This window comes from Antechinus flavipes, chromosome 6, assembly GCF_016432865.1.
Source record: "Antechinus flavipes isolate AdamAnt ecotype Samford, QLD, Australia chromosome 6, AdamAnt_v2, whole genome shotgun sequence".
NCBI lineage: Eukaryota > Metazoa > Chordata > Mammalia > Dasyuromorphia > Dasyuridae > Antechinus > Antechinus flavipes.
Window position 1 is genome coordinate 153,975,031 of NC_067403.1, and position 16,506 is coordinate 153,991,536.

The window sequence follows — 16,506 nt, forward strand, 5'->3', positions numbered from 1 at the left end:
ATTAATCTCAGATTAAATATATGTATGTGTGTAGATACATATAAATATTATATATACATAAAGATATGTACACATATACATACAGATATAATTACACTTATATACATACACACATACACATATATTCACACACATACACACACAGATGAGATGTAATGGAAAGTGCACTGGTTGAGAATCATGGGACTAAAGTTATAATTTCAGGTCTGACCCCAAAAAGCTAAATGATCATGAAAGTAGATGCTGCAGTGAATAAATTTCTGGATTTGGAGTCAAGAATACCTGAGTTCAAAGTCAGTCTTAAATAATGATTAGCTGTATAACCCTGGAAAAAACATTGCCTCAATGTCCTCATCTGTAAAATGGAAATAATAATATACTACTTTGTGGGGTTGTTGTGGAGATCATTGGGATAACATATTTAAAATATTTTGCAAATCTTAAAGTGCTATATAAATGCTAGCCATGATAATAACCATAATTCTTTCCTGGTCTCAATTTCCTCATTTAGGTTGAACTTGAAATTCTGAGATCTCTCTCAACACCAGTGTTATACATAATATTTTAAAGTTTACAATTCTTAGGTTCTCATAAGAATATTAGACTTGACTTCAAGTGATCTGGGTTTGAGTCCCAACTATGATAGTTGATAGCTTTATGAGGCTCTGCAGACTTCTTGATTTTACATGAGAAATGGAATTTACATTTTTTAAAAGTTGTTACCTCATATAAGCTTTCTTTTGAGATAGGACTACAGCATCTTTGAGATACTAGATGTATCTCAAATATATTCTAGTCCAGTTCTTTCATTTTACAAATGAAGTGACTGAGATTAAGAAAAGATTAAGATTTGCCCAGTGTCATGTAGGTATAAGATCTTGGATTTTTACCCAGATCTTCTAACTCCAGTGTTAGTGTGTTTTTTTTCTATTTTGCCACACATATCAAAACAGAAGATTATTGTTTTGTTTTGTTTTGTTTTGAATTTGTTTCACCAAATATATGAAAACATAGTTTTCAATATTTAACTTTTCAAAAGCTTGTGTTGCAACTTGTTTCTCTTCACTTTCCCTCACCCCATCCCATAGAGGAAGCAATCCAATATAGGTTAAACACATGCAGTTCTTCTCAACATTTTTCCATATTGATAATGCAGTGTAAGAAAAATCAGATCAAAAGGTAAAAGGAAAAAACCACAAGAAAATAAACAAAACAACAACAAAAATAAGGTACAAATACTATGCTATGATCCACATTCAATCTCTATAGTTCTCTCTCTGCGTGTTGATGGCTCTTTCCATCACAAGTCTATTGGAATCCCATTGAATTGCTTCATTATTGAAAAGAGCCAAGTCCAGTTGATCATCACATGAATTTTTAACAACTAATGCCAGTTGAGCTCAATTACAACATAATACAAGTTGGATAAAATATGTTCCACATGAGAATAAAAATAATATAAGCTCTTTGCGGGCAGTGCAGGAAATAGTTTTTGTTAGACTTAACTAGCAGGTGTTATCCAATGACTGGAGGCAGTGTGCAGTAAAGGGGAGTAGTTTCACCAAATCAGGATGAAGTTCTGACATCTTTGACTGTTTCATACTGCCACAGATCACTTAAATTCACAGTGTTCTTAACAATACTTTTTAAGACTTAAGACTCAGTTAAGGAGACAGGATTGTCATTCTGGAGAGCAATTTGAATTATGTCCAAGGGATTATAAAGTTGTGCATGCCCTTTGATCCAGCAATGTTTCTATTGGGTCTATATCCTAAAGAAATCACAAAAGAGGGAAAAGACCCACATGCACACAAAAAATATTTGTAGCAGCCCATTTTGTGGTGGCAAGGAACTGGAAACTGAGTATATGTCTATCAGTTGGGGAATAACTGAAAAAGTCATGTTATATGAATATAATGAAATATTATTGTTCTATAAGAAAAGATGAGCAGGCTGATTTTAGAAAAGTCTGGAAAAACTTACATGAATTGTTGCTGAATGAAGTGAGCAGATCCAGGAGAACATTACACACTGCAACAATAAGATAATGTGGTGATCAACTGTGATGAACTTAACTCTTTTCAACAATGAAGTGAGGTAATTCAAAGCAACTCCAATATATTTGGGATGGAAAGTACCATCTGCTTCCAAAAAGAACTATAAAGACTGAATGTAGAACAAAGCATAGTATTTTTATCTTGTTGTTGTTGTTGTTATTGTTATTTGTTTGCTTGGATTTTTTTTTCTTTCTTGTGGTTTATTTCCTTTCAATTTAATTTTTTTCCCACAGTATAACAAATATGAAAATATATTTATAAGAACTACATATGTTCAATTTATATTGGATTGTTTGCTGTCTTGGGAGGGGCAATGGAGGAGGGGGGAAGAAAATTTTGGAATGCAAATTTTATAAAGGTAAATGTTGAAAACTACATTTGCATATATTTGGAAAAAGTAAAATGTTATTTTTTAAACAAGGAGGCAAGGTTGTATAATAGATAATGACTGGAATATAGGGTGAGGAAGACCTGGATAAGGATCCTGATTCAGACACTTCCTAACTGTGCAATTTAGTCTTTTTGGACTTATTGACTCATATCTATCTCACATCTAACTTTCAATTTCTTATTCTCTAAATTGTAGGTAAAAATTGCATTCATAGAAGAATCCCTATACTGTTGACTGGTTAGGTTAAAATTTGTTCAGTTGTTTGTTTTTAATAGAGCAACTAATATAATATCTTGCCACAATAGGTGGTTAAGAAATGTTTGCTGATTTATTTTTTTCTTTATAAAAAACATTTTCTTGCTTAACAAGCACTTAAGTTCTTTCCTGCCAATCCAACCAGAAAAGAATTTTTTTTAAAGTCCATATAATTAATAGGCATAGTCAAGCAAAAGAAATTCTGATTTTGACAATTCCAAAAATGTGTGCCTCATTATATCTATTTATTTCATCATTTCTTTTCAAGTAGGTAGGTAAATTCTTTATCATCAATCCTATGCAATCATGTATAATCACTTAATTGATCCCATTTCTTAAGTCCTTCAAAGTTTTTTGTCTTTACAATGTGTTGCTATAGCATGGATTATTCTCTTGATTATGTAAAATGTTGTTCTATATCAGTTCATAGAAGTCTCCCAATTTCTCTGAAACTGTCTTTTATCATTTCTTATAGAATATTATTATATTCTATTAGAATCATATGCCACAATTATTTCAGCCATTGTTACCAATGATGGGTACCTTTTTAAGTTTCTAATTATTTGTTACCACAAAAGACTAGCTTTCAATATATTTGTCTACCTCTTATATTTTCTTATTCTTTTATTACTTTAAGGTTATAGGCCTAATAGTGATATCACTGAGTTGAAGGATGTGTATATTTTAGTAGTTGTGAAAAATTGCAAATTGCTTTCTAGAATAGTTATACCATTTCATAACTCCAACACTTTATTTTTTTTAATTTTATGTACACATATCATTAAGAAAGGCAAAATACATAGGGACTAGAGGCGCTGGCTTCAGAACTAATAAAATCTGTGTGGGAAGAATCCTGAATAAGTCATTTAACCTCTAAATGTTCTAGACAATTCTCTAATTCTCTAAAAACTGAGTTTCATAGGAGATAAAGAGTTGGATTGGTAGAGGATATTTCTTTTTTGTTAAACTTTTTATTTTCAAAACATATGCATAATTTTCAACATTCATCCTTGCAAAACCTTGTGTTGTAATTTTTGTCCCTCCCTTCCATTCATTCCATCCCCTAGACAGCAAGGAATCCAATAACTATTAAATATATGCAATTCTTCTATACATACTTCCACAATTATCTTGTTGCACAAGAAAAATCAGATGAAAAAGAAAAAAATAATGTAAAACAAAACAAAATGCAAGCAAACAACAACAAAAGTGAAAATACTATACTCAGTCTCCTCAATCATCTCTCTGGGTACTTCATTACAAAACCATTGGAACTGGTCTGAATCATCTCATTGTTGAAAAGAGTCAAGTCCATCAGAATTGATCAAGGTATAATCTTGCTGTTGCTGTGTGCAATGATCTCCTGGCTTTACTCACTTCATTTAGCATCAGTTCATGTAAATCTCACCAAACCTCTCTAAAATCATTCTGCTAATCATTTCTTATAGAACAATAATATTCCATAACATTCATAAGCCATTTAGCCATTCTCCAATGGATGGCCAGTTTCCAATTTCTTGTCATTAAAAAGAGGGTTGCCACAAACATTTTTGCACGTGGAGGTCCTTTTTCCTCCTTTATGATCTCTTTGGGATACAGGCCTAATAGAAACACAGTTTGATAAGCCTTTGGGCATAATTCCAAATTGATCTTCAGAATGGTTAAAAGTGTTCACAACTCCACCAATAATGTATTACTGTCCCAGTTTTCTCACATTCCTTCCAACATTCGTCATTATCTTTTCCTGCCATGTTAACAATCTAAGAGGTGTGTAGTGGTAAGTAGAGGATATTTCTTGATCTGGAAGGAGCTTAGACCAAGGAAATCATAAACACACAGGGTTCCCTTTCACCTCAAATGCATTGTCATCCCTGATAAAATATTAGCAGAGGGCAGAGTCTAATCATGTTTTGCCTTGTTGGGTTTTGTAGCCACAGGAATTTAATAGGTTCGGAAGGGACCTATTCTAACTGCCCCAGTTTTTAGATAATGATCTGAGGCCCGAATGAATGAAATGACCTTCCCAATGTAGCATAAGTAATAAATGGCAGAGCCTGAAATAGAGCTCCGGTCCCAGGATCCCCAAATTTAGCAGAAAACAAAAGACTTAATAAAGGTAGAAAGACGACCCAAGTGCAGAATGGTAAAGCAGAGAAAGAAGAAACCTGTGGAAGGAAGAGAGAAGGAGGAAGGTGCTTTGAGTGGGAGGTGTAGGATGCCTGGTCAGGGTCCGGGGAAGTTTCACTTCTGCAAAGATAGAGGCACAGCGGATCTGAGAGGGCCCGAAGCGCTGGGGCTGAGCTTCCGGAGAAGTCAGCGGCCGGCCTGGGGGCCCAGCGGGGCTGGGGGTGGAGCGCAGCACTGCTGAGCGCAAAGAGAAGCGCTTTCTAGGCCGTCGCGCAGTTCTTTCTCACCGTTCCCACGGCTTCAGGAGATACCAGTGCAGGTTCCCACTCCCTAAACACCGCTCCAGCGCATCGCAGCGCTGTGTTGTGCGGCGCTCCGCTCCAAGAGAAGCCGGACAGCAGCATGGAGCCCTCAGGTGGGTTCGTGGGCATTCCAAAGAGCGCAAGAAATGGAAGCTCAACCATCCGGGTTAGAGGCAGTTTGGGGGGTCGATTACCTCATCCTGGCATTGCTCTAAGTCTGAGCTCAACTAGGTGTGGAAGTGATCTAAACAGGGAATGATCAGATCCTTGTCTTTGATCCTTTTGGCACGGAAAACAGAGAACTATGCTCGGCACATAGTATGCTCTTTATAAAGGCCAGGTGGTCCATTGATTGATTGTAATACATATTCCGTAGATTGGCAGTGTGATTCTGATTTCCAAGACGTTCAACACAATCTTAGAATGATGTTTGGAGAATTATGAGGCATAAGACTTTATGCTAGATCTTTCCTTTCCCCACGAATACCAAAATATGATATATTAGAGTTCTTCTCCCTCTTCCCCCGTTCTTTCCTCCCTCTTCTCCTCCCCCTCAATTACCTTAGTAGAGAAAATTGATGAGAGGGGGAAAAAAATCCTATAAATAAAATCGCTTCCATCTTCTAGATCTTTGGTGAAGCAGCAAGGAGCACTACTCTTAAAACAAGGGAAGAGATGAGGTTATTGCCAAAGTTCAGTTCTTTGTGAACTGAGTCAACAATTTCTTGAAACTGAATAGAAATTATGAAAGGGAGAGGACGTGAATCTTCACTAAAACAAGTCAAGGATGAATTGAAATTCAACATGTGAATTAGATTTGTGAATTAGATGAGGATATTTATAACAACTTTATTATTAATATTCTACAGTAATATTAATAATAAATTATTATTTAGACTTGTGCCATATACACAAAAAGGATGTTGTCTCCTTTGAGGGATGCCTTGAGTATCAGTTAGAAGGAAACTTTTTCTCCAGAGTTGAAGGTCTTGCTCCATTGAGATTTCCCATATTCTTTAATGATCTCTGGGACCTAAATAGTGTCACAGTTCCCACATACAGCTTGACTGAGACAAATATTCTTTAAGATTAAGTTGCCTGAAGAAATATCCTGCTGTGAAAAGCAACCATTTCTTTCTGGAGAAATTAGATTAACTTTCTAGATCTTTGAAACTCAATATTTCTACTCATTTGGGGTTTAAAAGATTTGCTTTTGATTTTTTTCCTCCTTTGTTAATTTTTAAGAATACTTAATTGAAAAGTAGTTGTAAGATTGTTCTATAATTTGAATTGAAACATTTCATAGTATCATATATCTAGATGTGGACAGATTTCAAAGGACAGATTCCTTCATGGAAAGATGGAAAATAAGCAATAATGATAGTTAATATTGATGTGGTATTTTAAGGTGTGCAAGACATTTTAATATATGTTATCCAATTTATGATCTCTACAGCAACCCTGTGAGGTAGGAGCTTTAATTATCCCCATTTGGCCAGATCATTATGAAATATCCTTACTTAATTATTAAGAGTTTTTGAAATTTGGTTTTTGAGATTTTGAAATTTGAAATCAGGCCCTCAGGACCAACATTTTATCAACATAAATATCACATAGCACTCTCTAACCAAGTTCTGTTGAAGGGGGAAATGGAAGAAAAACGAAATGCACAAATACTGTTTGTTTTAATATAAGTTGTAATTCTTTAAAACTTTCTATGACTTTGTGATTCTAGGTGCAGAGCAATGCATACCTCAACCATGAATGGCCATACTCATGAACCTTGAGCTTCTATATGCTTTGCTTTAGAAACTTGCTCAAGGAAAAAAAAAAGGAATTTAATTTAACTTAGGCAGGTTGTGGCACAGTAAATAGTATGACAGTCTTGGAGTCAGGTGAAATTGAGTTTAAATATGACCTCAGACACTAACTATATGAGTCTGACCAAGTCAATTAACCTTGTTTGCCTCAGTTTAGTTATGTGTTAAATGATCTGAAAAAGAAAATGGCCAATTGCTTCAATATCTTTGCCAAGAAAACCCCAAATGGAGGTCATAAAGAATGGAACACCTTTGAACAACAACAGAATTTGGTTCAGGCAGCTTCCTTGACCAAATTAGGCAAAGCATTATCAAGCTTCCATTTCATTTAATGTCAAAGGAATGCTTTGAAGCCCCTGATTCTTTCAAAAAGTACTAGAGGGATTTGAATTAAATTTTGTTTTGTGTTTCTTACATCACTCCCACATATTTTTCCTCCATCCTTTTTTTCTCAAAATGGTGATATGTTAACTGCTTCAGTAACTTCCTTATTTGGCTGATATTTTAGCCAAACATCCTCATGTGATCTGTATCCTGAATATTCATACAGAATCCCTTATTTGAATCTTATATTCTTCTAGGAGATAATTTATTTAAATTAATTCTTTCCTCTTATTCTTCTTCTGAGGCATACATTGACCTTCAAAAATAGTCTAAATTGTCCTTTTTTTCAAAATAATGGTCAGTCTAAGAAATATTTTGTTTTCCATTATCCAACTATCAACAATCCTTTTAACTCATACAAGAGAAATCTTGCAGGACAATCATTAAGCAATAAATAAAGCCTTTCTTAGACAAATTTATTATTTTTCTAATACTATGTTGCTGATTTCTGATGAACATTTCATGTATATAATTATCAATGATATGTCATTCTTACTAATTACTTAGTACTGTATTAAAGAGAGGAGAAAAGATAGACTCTTTGTCCCAAGTGAATTTAAAATGTATACATGCAGTATGATGGATGAACATTTGGACACATATAAGAGAGTTAGAAATGAAATCTTTTTGAACTATAGATATCAGACTCATTGTCCTAATGTATATGTTCCCTCATTTGGCTAATGCCATCACTATGGGAAATAATGAATTTTGCTTGAGTTGACTATTTTGTTTATTTCATTGATTCTGTATTTCTTCTTTAGAAGGATCTATTAGTCCATCAAAATGAGAGTTTCTTGAGTCCAAAGTGGTACATTTGATTTTGTTTATTCTTTTATCCAGTGGCTAATTCTAATGGTTAAATAAAGTATCTATTTAAGAATAAAAGTATAAACACAAAGACAGAGTGCTAATTTTCTGGTTCCTGCTGGCCATTACCAATTGGCTTCTACCATAGCATTAAGCTTTTTCAGAATCTTATTTCAATGAGTTATTATAATATCAAGAAGTTGAACCCTATATAAACCAGTTAAGTTTTTATCTTTTCTACAATCAGTGAACTATAGCCTTAAGATAATCATTCATCTTACAGATATATATCCTTATGCATCTAAGATATTAGGAGAAAAAAAGTCTCCATGGGTCAATCTAAATCTAGGACTAAATCCTAACTAAGCATTGGTCATGCTGCTGCTTCATCCTGAGACAATATTTTAAAGTCCAATGGAGTTTTCATTTGTTTGTTTGTTTAGTTGGCTGATTTTTTTGCATTTTGTTCTTCCCCTTTCTCTCCTCCTTCTCCTTCTTTTTCTTATGATTTTCTATTGAATTTTCTCTAGATCTGTCACTCATTCTGCCATCTTGGAGTTACAAATGAAGAAAGCAAAAAAGTCTTTTCCCTGAAGGGTCTGACAGCCTAATGGGGGAATCTTATCAGATATCTTATTTTTTATCACTTTTTTCTGAGATAATTGAGGTTAAGTGACTTGCCCAGGGTCACATAGCTAGGCAGTATTAAATGTCTGAGGTCAAATTTGAACTCAGGTCCTCTTGACTTGAGGGGCTGGTTCTCTATCCAGTGTGCCACCTGCCTGCCCCAGATATCTTATTTTTGTCAGATCTCTTATGTTAAATTTATCCTCAGTAAGGTTAAAACTTAGAAATGCCTCAATATTTTAATTTCAAAGTTCATCTGTCTATTGAAAAGAATTGGAAATTTGTGGAATGGCCATTAATTGGAGAATAGCAATATGATATATGATTGGGAAAGTATATTACTGTATTAAAAGAAATGATGGGGAGATAGTTTCAGAAAAAATTGACAAGACTTATGTGAATTGATGCAAAATGAAACAAAAGAACTAGAAAAAAATATACATAGCAATAGCATTATAGTAACAATAACAAAATGTAAAAGAATTAATTTCTCTATTCAACAAAATGATCTGTGATAGTTCTAAAAAAATCATGATAAAAATGTTATCCACTTCTGGAGAAAGAACTAATGAACTCTACATGTAGATTGAATTATTTTTTCATTTTCTTTATCCTCATTGTTTTGTTTTGTTTTGTAACATAGCTCATATGGAAACATAGCATGACTTCACATATTAATTGGGAATTACATTAGTTGCCTTCTCAAAGTAAGGGGTAGAGAAAAATTGGAATTGAAAATAATTAAAGAAAAAATTCACTACTAATGGTAATATTTCATATTTAACAAAGGCTATAGAGAGTAGTGTTTCCTCAAACTTTCTAATCAGAAAGAGGGGAAACCTCATTACTAATTTCCATCTTTTTAAAGATAGCATTGCTTGAAGTCAATAACATCAAATGTTTGTAAAGGATGGTGCTATGATTTTAAGACTATCTTTACTTTTTTAAACTAATTTGAGAGAAAGGTTTTAGGGGAAAGGTTATTGAGATTTCACTTTAGGAAAGTTTAGAAGAGGAATGAGTTCTATTTTGCACATATTGAATTTGAAATATCTACAAAAGATCAATTTGGAAATGTCTAGTAGGTTATGAGTGATAGGAGATTTGAGTTTAGGAGACCAGTGCTAAACATATTAGACTTTTGGCTCATAATTATCACTGAATTCATGAAAGCTAATGAAGTCACTAAGTAAGAAAGTATAGGAAAAAAATAGAAGAGGACTCAGGATAGAACTCTGTATATTCCCACAGTAAGTGGACATAAAATGAATAGATCTTGAAATCATGGATCCCCTCATTACTGAAAATTTGATGGAGCTGTTCAGTCTTACATCCATTATGGTAATAGTTACTTTAAAAAAGTTTTAACTTTTATATAACATTGGAAGCCTTTAAGTTATTCTAATGAATTAACAAGCATTTATAAAGAGCCTAGTATGAGCTGGAGGGGAAAAACATGACAAACTACTCCAGTATCTTTGTTAAGAAAACTTCTAATAGGATCATGAATACTTGGACAAGACTGAAATAATGAAACAACTATGTTCAGGCATTGTTTAAACTATTAGTACATAATCAGAAAAAATGAAGTAATCTCTAACCTTATGTAGCTTACATTTTATTGACAAAGATATGTTCACAATTGGAGGGATGTATGTTTGTGGATGTATGTGTGTAGAAATCTATCTCATCCTCTTAGGAAGTAGGAAGGGGGTGGGGAAAGAGAAGAAGGAAGAAGATTACAAGGGAGGGTAGATTGGCAGAGACAGTATTCAGAAACAAGATATTTTGAGGGGGAATTTTTGAGAGGGGGAAGGTTAGAAAGAGGAAGAAGAGAATAAATAAACAGGAGGGAAATAAGATGGAAAGGATATAGGAATAGGATGAATTCACTCATAAAATGGAAGCAAATAATAAAATGAACTAGAAATCAGGATCCTATAATATGTTGTTTATGAAAAACAAACTGGAAGCAGGGAGAGACACACAGAGTAAAAACAAGGTAAGGGGCTCCTGGAGCAAAATTTATTATGCTTTAGCTGAAGGAAAAAGAAAAAAGCAGAAAAAATGCACCTTTTTCTCAGTGACATATTGACACTTTCAAATATTTACCATGTGCTAGAGAAGAAAATCCCCCTAACCAAATGCAGCAGAGCAGAAATATTAAACTTGTCCTTTTCAGATCATAATGAAATAAAATTTTCCTCAATAAAGGATGATACAAAAATATATTAAAATTAATTGTAAACTAAATAATCTAACTCTAAAAATGAGTAGGCAAAGAGCAAATCATAGAAATAATCAATAATTTCATTAAAGAGAATGACAACAGTGATATAAAGTACCAAAATTTATGGTATGTTGTAGAGAGCCAGAACTCTGGAGAAGTACACTTGAAACAAGCTGTTAACTCACTGGAATTGATAATACAGTGATTATCTAGTTTACATATACTTAGTACTTAGCATGGTGAGGTAATAGTTCTACAATTGATGTAATTGTAATAGAATATTTAAACTGAGGACAAAGTCAGCCACAGAGATTCCATCTTTGATCAGCCTTGTAGTGGCTCTCTTGCCAATTACATTTTGAGAGAGAAGACTTGACCAGCCTCTGGTGGCTTTCCTGCCTCCTGCATTCCTCCACTGAAACCAAGACCCATTCCAAAGAACTTCCAGAGACTGGTCAAGTCTTCTCTCTCTGGCTGAGTTTGTCTCTAGTTTATGTATTCTATTACAATTACATCATTACGGTATACTGAGTATAAACCAATCATTATATCAGTAGGGAACCATTATTTGTTGCAAGATTATCAATCATACTGAACTAGAGAACTCACATGCTAAAACTAGATACCCATTGTCTTATCAATTCCACTGAGTTAACACCTTTTTTGTAAGAATCCGTGTTTCAAGTACATTTCTTCAGAGTTCTGATCCATTACAGTATATAGCAAAAGCACTACACAAGAGAAAAATTTTATCTCTAAACTCTTACATCAATAAAATATGACAAATCAATAAATTGGGCACACAACTAAAAAAAAATAGGTAAATTGCCAATCAAAAACCAAATTAAAATTCTAAACATCAAAGGGGAGATTAATAAAATTGAAAGTAAGAAAACTTTTTTTCTAATTTTATTAAAAAAGAAAAGAAAACCAAATTACAGCATCAAGAAATGAAAAAGGATGAATTCATCACCAATAAAGATGGAATTAAAGCAAATATTAGGAACTATTTTGCCTAGGTACACACCAATAAATAGAAGAATCTAAGTGATTTGGTGAATCTCTACAAAAATTAAAATTGTCCAGATTAGCAGAAGAAGAAATAGAATACTTAAATAGCCCTATTCCAGAAAAAGAAACTGAAGCATCCATCAATGATCTCTCTCTGCAAAAAATAATAAAAGCAATGTACATAAAGTATTTGGGAAAATAGGCAAAAAAGAATCATTTTACTCCTTTTATAGCACACATATGGTGCTAATATCTAAACCGTGAAGAATGAAAACAGAAAGAAAACTATAGACCAGTTTCCCTAATGAATATTGATGCAAAAAATTTCAATAAAATATTGAGATTATATAAATATATTAGAAGGACCATGACCAGGTGGGATTTATACCAGGAACGCAGGATTGGTTCAATATTAAGAAAACTATCAGCACAATTAATGGTATCAATAATAAAACCAGCTATAATCATATGATTATCTCAATAGCTGCAGAAAAAAGCTTTTAAACAAAATACAAGTCATTCCCATTAAAACCCCTAGAAAACATACAAATAAATGGAGCTTTCCTTAAAATAATGAGTATCTATCTAAAATCATTAGCAAGCATTGCCTTTAGTGTGATCAAGCTAAGAAGTCTTCCTGATAAATTCAGGGGTGAAGCAAGGGTGCCCATTATCATCACTGTTATTCAGTATTGTGCTATAAATGCTAGCTATAATAATAAGATAATAAAAAGAAATTAAAAGGAATTAGAATAGACAACAAAAAAACAGAATTATCACTCTTGGTAGACAATACCATGATATATTTAGGTAATCTTGAAGAGTGAACTAAAAAATAAATTGAACCACCAAAAAGATCCAGCAGGAAGAGATAGAAAGAGAAATTCCTTTTAAAATGATTTTGGATAGAATTTTTTGTCATCACAAAAAGAGCTACTATAAATATTTTTGTACACATAAGTTCTTTTCTTTTTTCTTTGATCTCTTAAGAATATAGATCCGTGAGTGATATTTATAGGTCAAAGTATTTTCAGTTTTATAACTCTTTGGGAATAGTTCCAAAATATTCCTCAGAAGATTAGATCTGTTCACAAATCAATTAACAATGTATTAATGTCCCAATTTTTCTATACCCTTCCAAAATATGTTGTTTTTATTTTCTGTCATTTTATCTAATATATTAAGTGTGAGGTAGTATTTCAGAGTTGCTTTAATTTGCATTTCTCTAATTAAAAATGGTTTAGGATGTTTTATATGACTATAGATAATGTTGATTTCTTCTGAAAACTATATCCTTTGATCCTTTATCAATTGAGGGATAGCTCTTATTTTTATGACTCCGTTTCTCATATATTTGAGAAAAGAGGCCTTTGTTAGAGAAATTTACTATATTTTTTTAATATTACTTCATGTGTATGATACTTTTTAATAAAGTTCAGTTTTCCTGCTCTTTCCATTAGGCTTATCTTTGCTTGTGCTTTCTCTGAGATCATGGTTGTTTACTCCTGCCTTTTTAAAAAATTCAATTGAAGAATATTAGATTTTCTCTAGTCCTTTATTCTAATTCTGTGTGCCTTTCCATTTCAAGTGTGTCTCTTATACACAATCTTTAGTTAGTCTCAACTGTAATATGGAGAATAACAAGTACCTTCCGAATTGCTCTGAGGGTAAAGTGAAGTTTTTAAAACATTTACCATGGTGCCTGGCACAAAGCAGGTGTTTATTATAAGTGCTATTAATAGTAGTAGTTGTCATCATCATAGCATTAGTATATTAAAATCAGCTGAGATTTGTAAATAAAATTTAATTTAAAAACATCCCATAATATGTTCATTGCTTAGAAGTATGTATGTTGTTGGTAGATAAAAGACTTTGGTCTTTTGGTTACTGGGATAAAAGACTTTGAAGAGCGCAATATATTTTTGATTTTCTGAAAATGATCTTTGAATTAGGTTGACCAGCCTTAATCTCATGGAGAATATTTGGAATTGTTAACCTATGGGTCTAGAATTATAATCAGTAATTTAAAAGATGCTTGCATTCTTTCTTGTAAGGATTTTGAAGGTACTAGTATTAATGGGCAATTAATGAATTCAGAAATTTATGATTCAGTGATTTGTAGGAAGTTTACAATTCAATAATTCTATTCAACAAGCATTTATTCAGCAACTGTGCTTTATATAAAGCTTAAATGCTAAGGAAGCAAAGTCAACAACTGAAACAATCCTTGCCCTTTTAAGAACTTGTGTTCTGCTGTGAGGAGAGGTGGGTAGATAATAAGAGATTAAGAGTAAGTATAATTGTGGGAGAAAAATAAACACCTAAAGAAAAGGAATTCGAGCATTGTTATACAAAAACATAGTATACCCTTAGTATTTTTCTCTTTCCTTTGTTTTCATAACTTGTTATGAGGAATCCACAGTTGACTTAGGGAGATGAAATGTTTTCCTTTCTATTCTTTGAAACATCTGACTTCTGTAAAAAAGGTAGGAAAAATGGCAAGGGAACACAGAAGTTCGGACATTTGTCTTTATGAATGAGGTAAGGAGAAAAAACAGCATTACAATTCACTAGAGTTAAGGATATTACAATATCAATGGATAAGTGTCAATATGAATGGATATGGTAAGTAGTATCATACAGAAGTCGAGCTAGTACCATTGAACATATTTGCCAGGTATGTTTTCTTTAATAAATGCACAGGTAGGACTTCTTTTTTTATTATTATTATAGTTTTTTTTTTTATTTACAAGTTATATGCAAGGGTAATTTTACAGCATTGACAATTGCCAAACTTTTTGTTCCAATTTTTCTCCTTCTTCCCTCCACCCCCTCCCCCAGATGGCAGGTTGACCAATACATGTTAAGTATGTTAAAGTATAAATTAAATACAAGTATGCATATCCAAATAGTTATTTTGGTGTACAAAAAGAATCAGACTTTGAAATAGTGTACAATTAGCCTCTGAAAGAAATCAAAAATGCAGTTAGACAAAAATAGAGAGATTGGGAATTCAATATAATAGTTCTTAGTCATCTCCCAGAATTTTTTCCCTGGGTGTAGCTGGTTCAATTCATTACTGCTCCATTGGAACAGATTTGGTTCATCTCATTGCTGAAGATGGCCATGTCCATCAGAATTGATCCTTATATAGTATTGTTGTTGAAGTATATAATTATCTCCTGGTCCTGCTCATTTCACTCAGCATCAGTTCATGTAAGTCTCTCTAGGCCTTTCTGAAATCATACAGATAGGACTTTTAATGCTATCTCTTATTTTGTTGATTAAAAAAAAATTGAGAGAAGGGACTTAGCAAAAATCACACAGACAGAAATTGGCAAAGCCAGAGTTTGAATCCATGTCTTTTGATTCCAAATCCAGCATTGTTTCTATTATACCATTCTGACCCTCAGATGATATTTTTGTGGTAGAAATGTTTGAGAAGAGAGAACTGGCACATTTGGAAAATGAGATGAGCATACAATATGATGATGATAAATTAGAAAACTGCTCTTTCTAAAATTGTTAACAATTTCTTGTTTACCAAATCTAAAGGTGGATTTTTCATCCTTATCCTTCTTGACCTTTTAGTTCTTTGGACATTGTTGATTGTTTTCTTCTTCTTCTTCTTGATATTCTTTCTCTCTAGTCCTTGTCCTTCCTAAATGATTGCTCCTTCTCAGACTATGGACATTTTCACTGGCCATATGTTATTCTTGGAATTTTCTTCCCTCATCTCTTCCTTTTGATTTTCCTAACTTCCTCCAAATTCTAGCTGAAATTTAATAATCTCTAATCTTCCTGTTCTATTTGCCTTTAATTCTAGTGCCTTTCCTCTTCTGATTAGCTACAATTTATCCTGTAAAGGAGGTGATTCTGTTGGATGACCTCTAAGATCCATTCCATCTTTAAGGCTATGAATTCTATGGTTCCACAAACATTGACTTAATGACCATGTCCTTTAGTTTTCATGGAGACTGGACTAGATGACTTCTAACTCCTATTCCAATTCTCAAAGTAAATAATTGCATGAATTGTAGAGCAAACGCTAATGATTTTACTGTAAATGGTCCTAACTTTGGGAGTCCAAACTGAAGCAGTAAGGGTAAAACAACAACAACCAAAAAAAAAAAAAAAAAAAAAAAAAAACCACCCAAAGTGCAACATCTATAAAAGTAATTAAAGGATTGAAATGATTAAAGCAACTCAACTACTATCTCTTTGTAGATGACTCCCAAATCTGCATCTTTAGCTCTCAACTTTTTCCTGAGATTTAAACTGCTACTGCCAGCTGTTATAACCATTACCTGCCAAAGAGATGATACTCCACTGTTATGAGTGCCACCCAAATTCATCATTTACAAAAAGAACTCATTATCTTTTTTTAAATAACTTTTTATTGATAGAACTCATGCCAGGGTAATTTTTTACAACATTATCCCTTGCATTCACTTCCGTTCTTATTTTTCCCCTCCTTCCCTCCATCCCCTCC

At 33.1% G+C, this 16,506-nt stretch overlaps 1 protein-coding gene across 1 annotated transcript in view; it reads left to right on the forward strand.

Moving 5' to 3' along the window:
* The first annotated feature begins 4,962 nt into the window (after positions 1–4,962).
* The window catches only part of BANK1 (B cell scaffold protein with ankyrin repeats 1), a 400,016-nt gene continuing 388,472 nt past the window's right edge, over positions 4,963–16,506 (forward strand). The window contains exon 1 of the mRNA XM_051965591.1: positions 4,963–5,245. Within this exon, the coding sequence (XP_051821551.1) occupies positions 5,233–5,245 (13 nt within the window). The 5' untranslated portion in view covers positions 4,963–5,232. The remainder of the gene's footprint in view (positions 5,246–16,506) is intronic.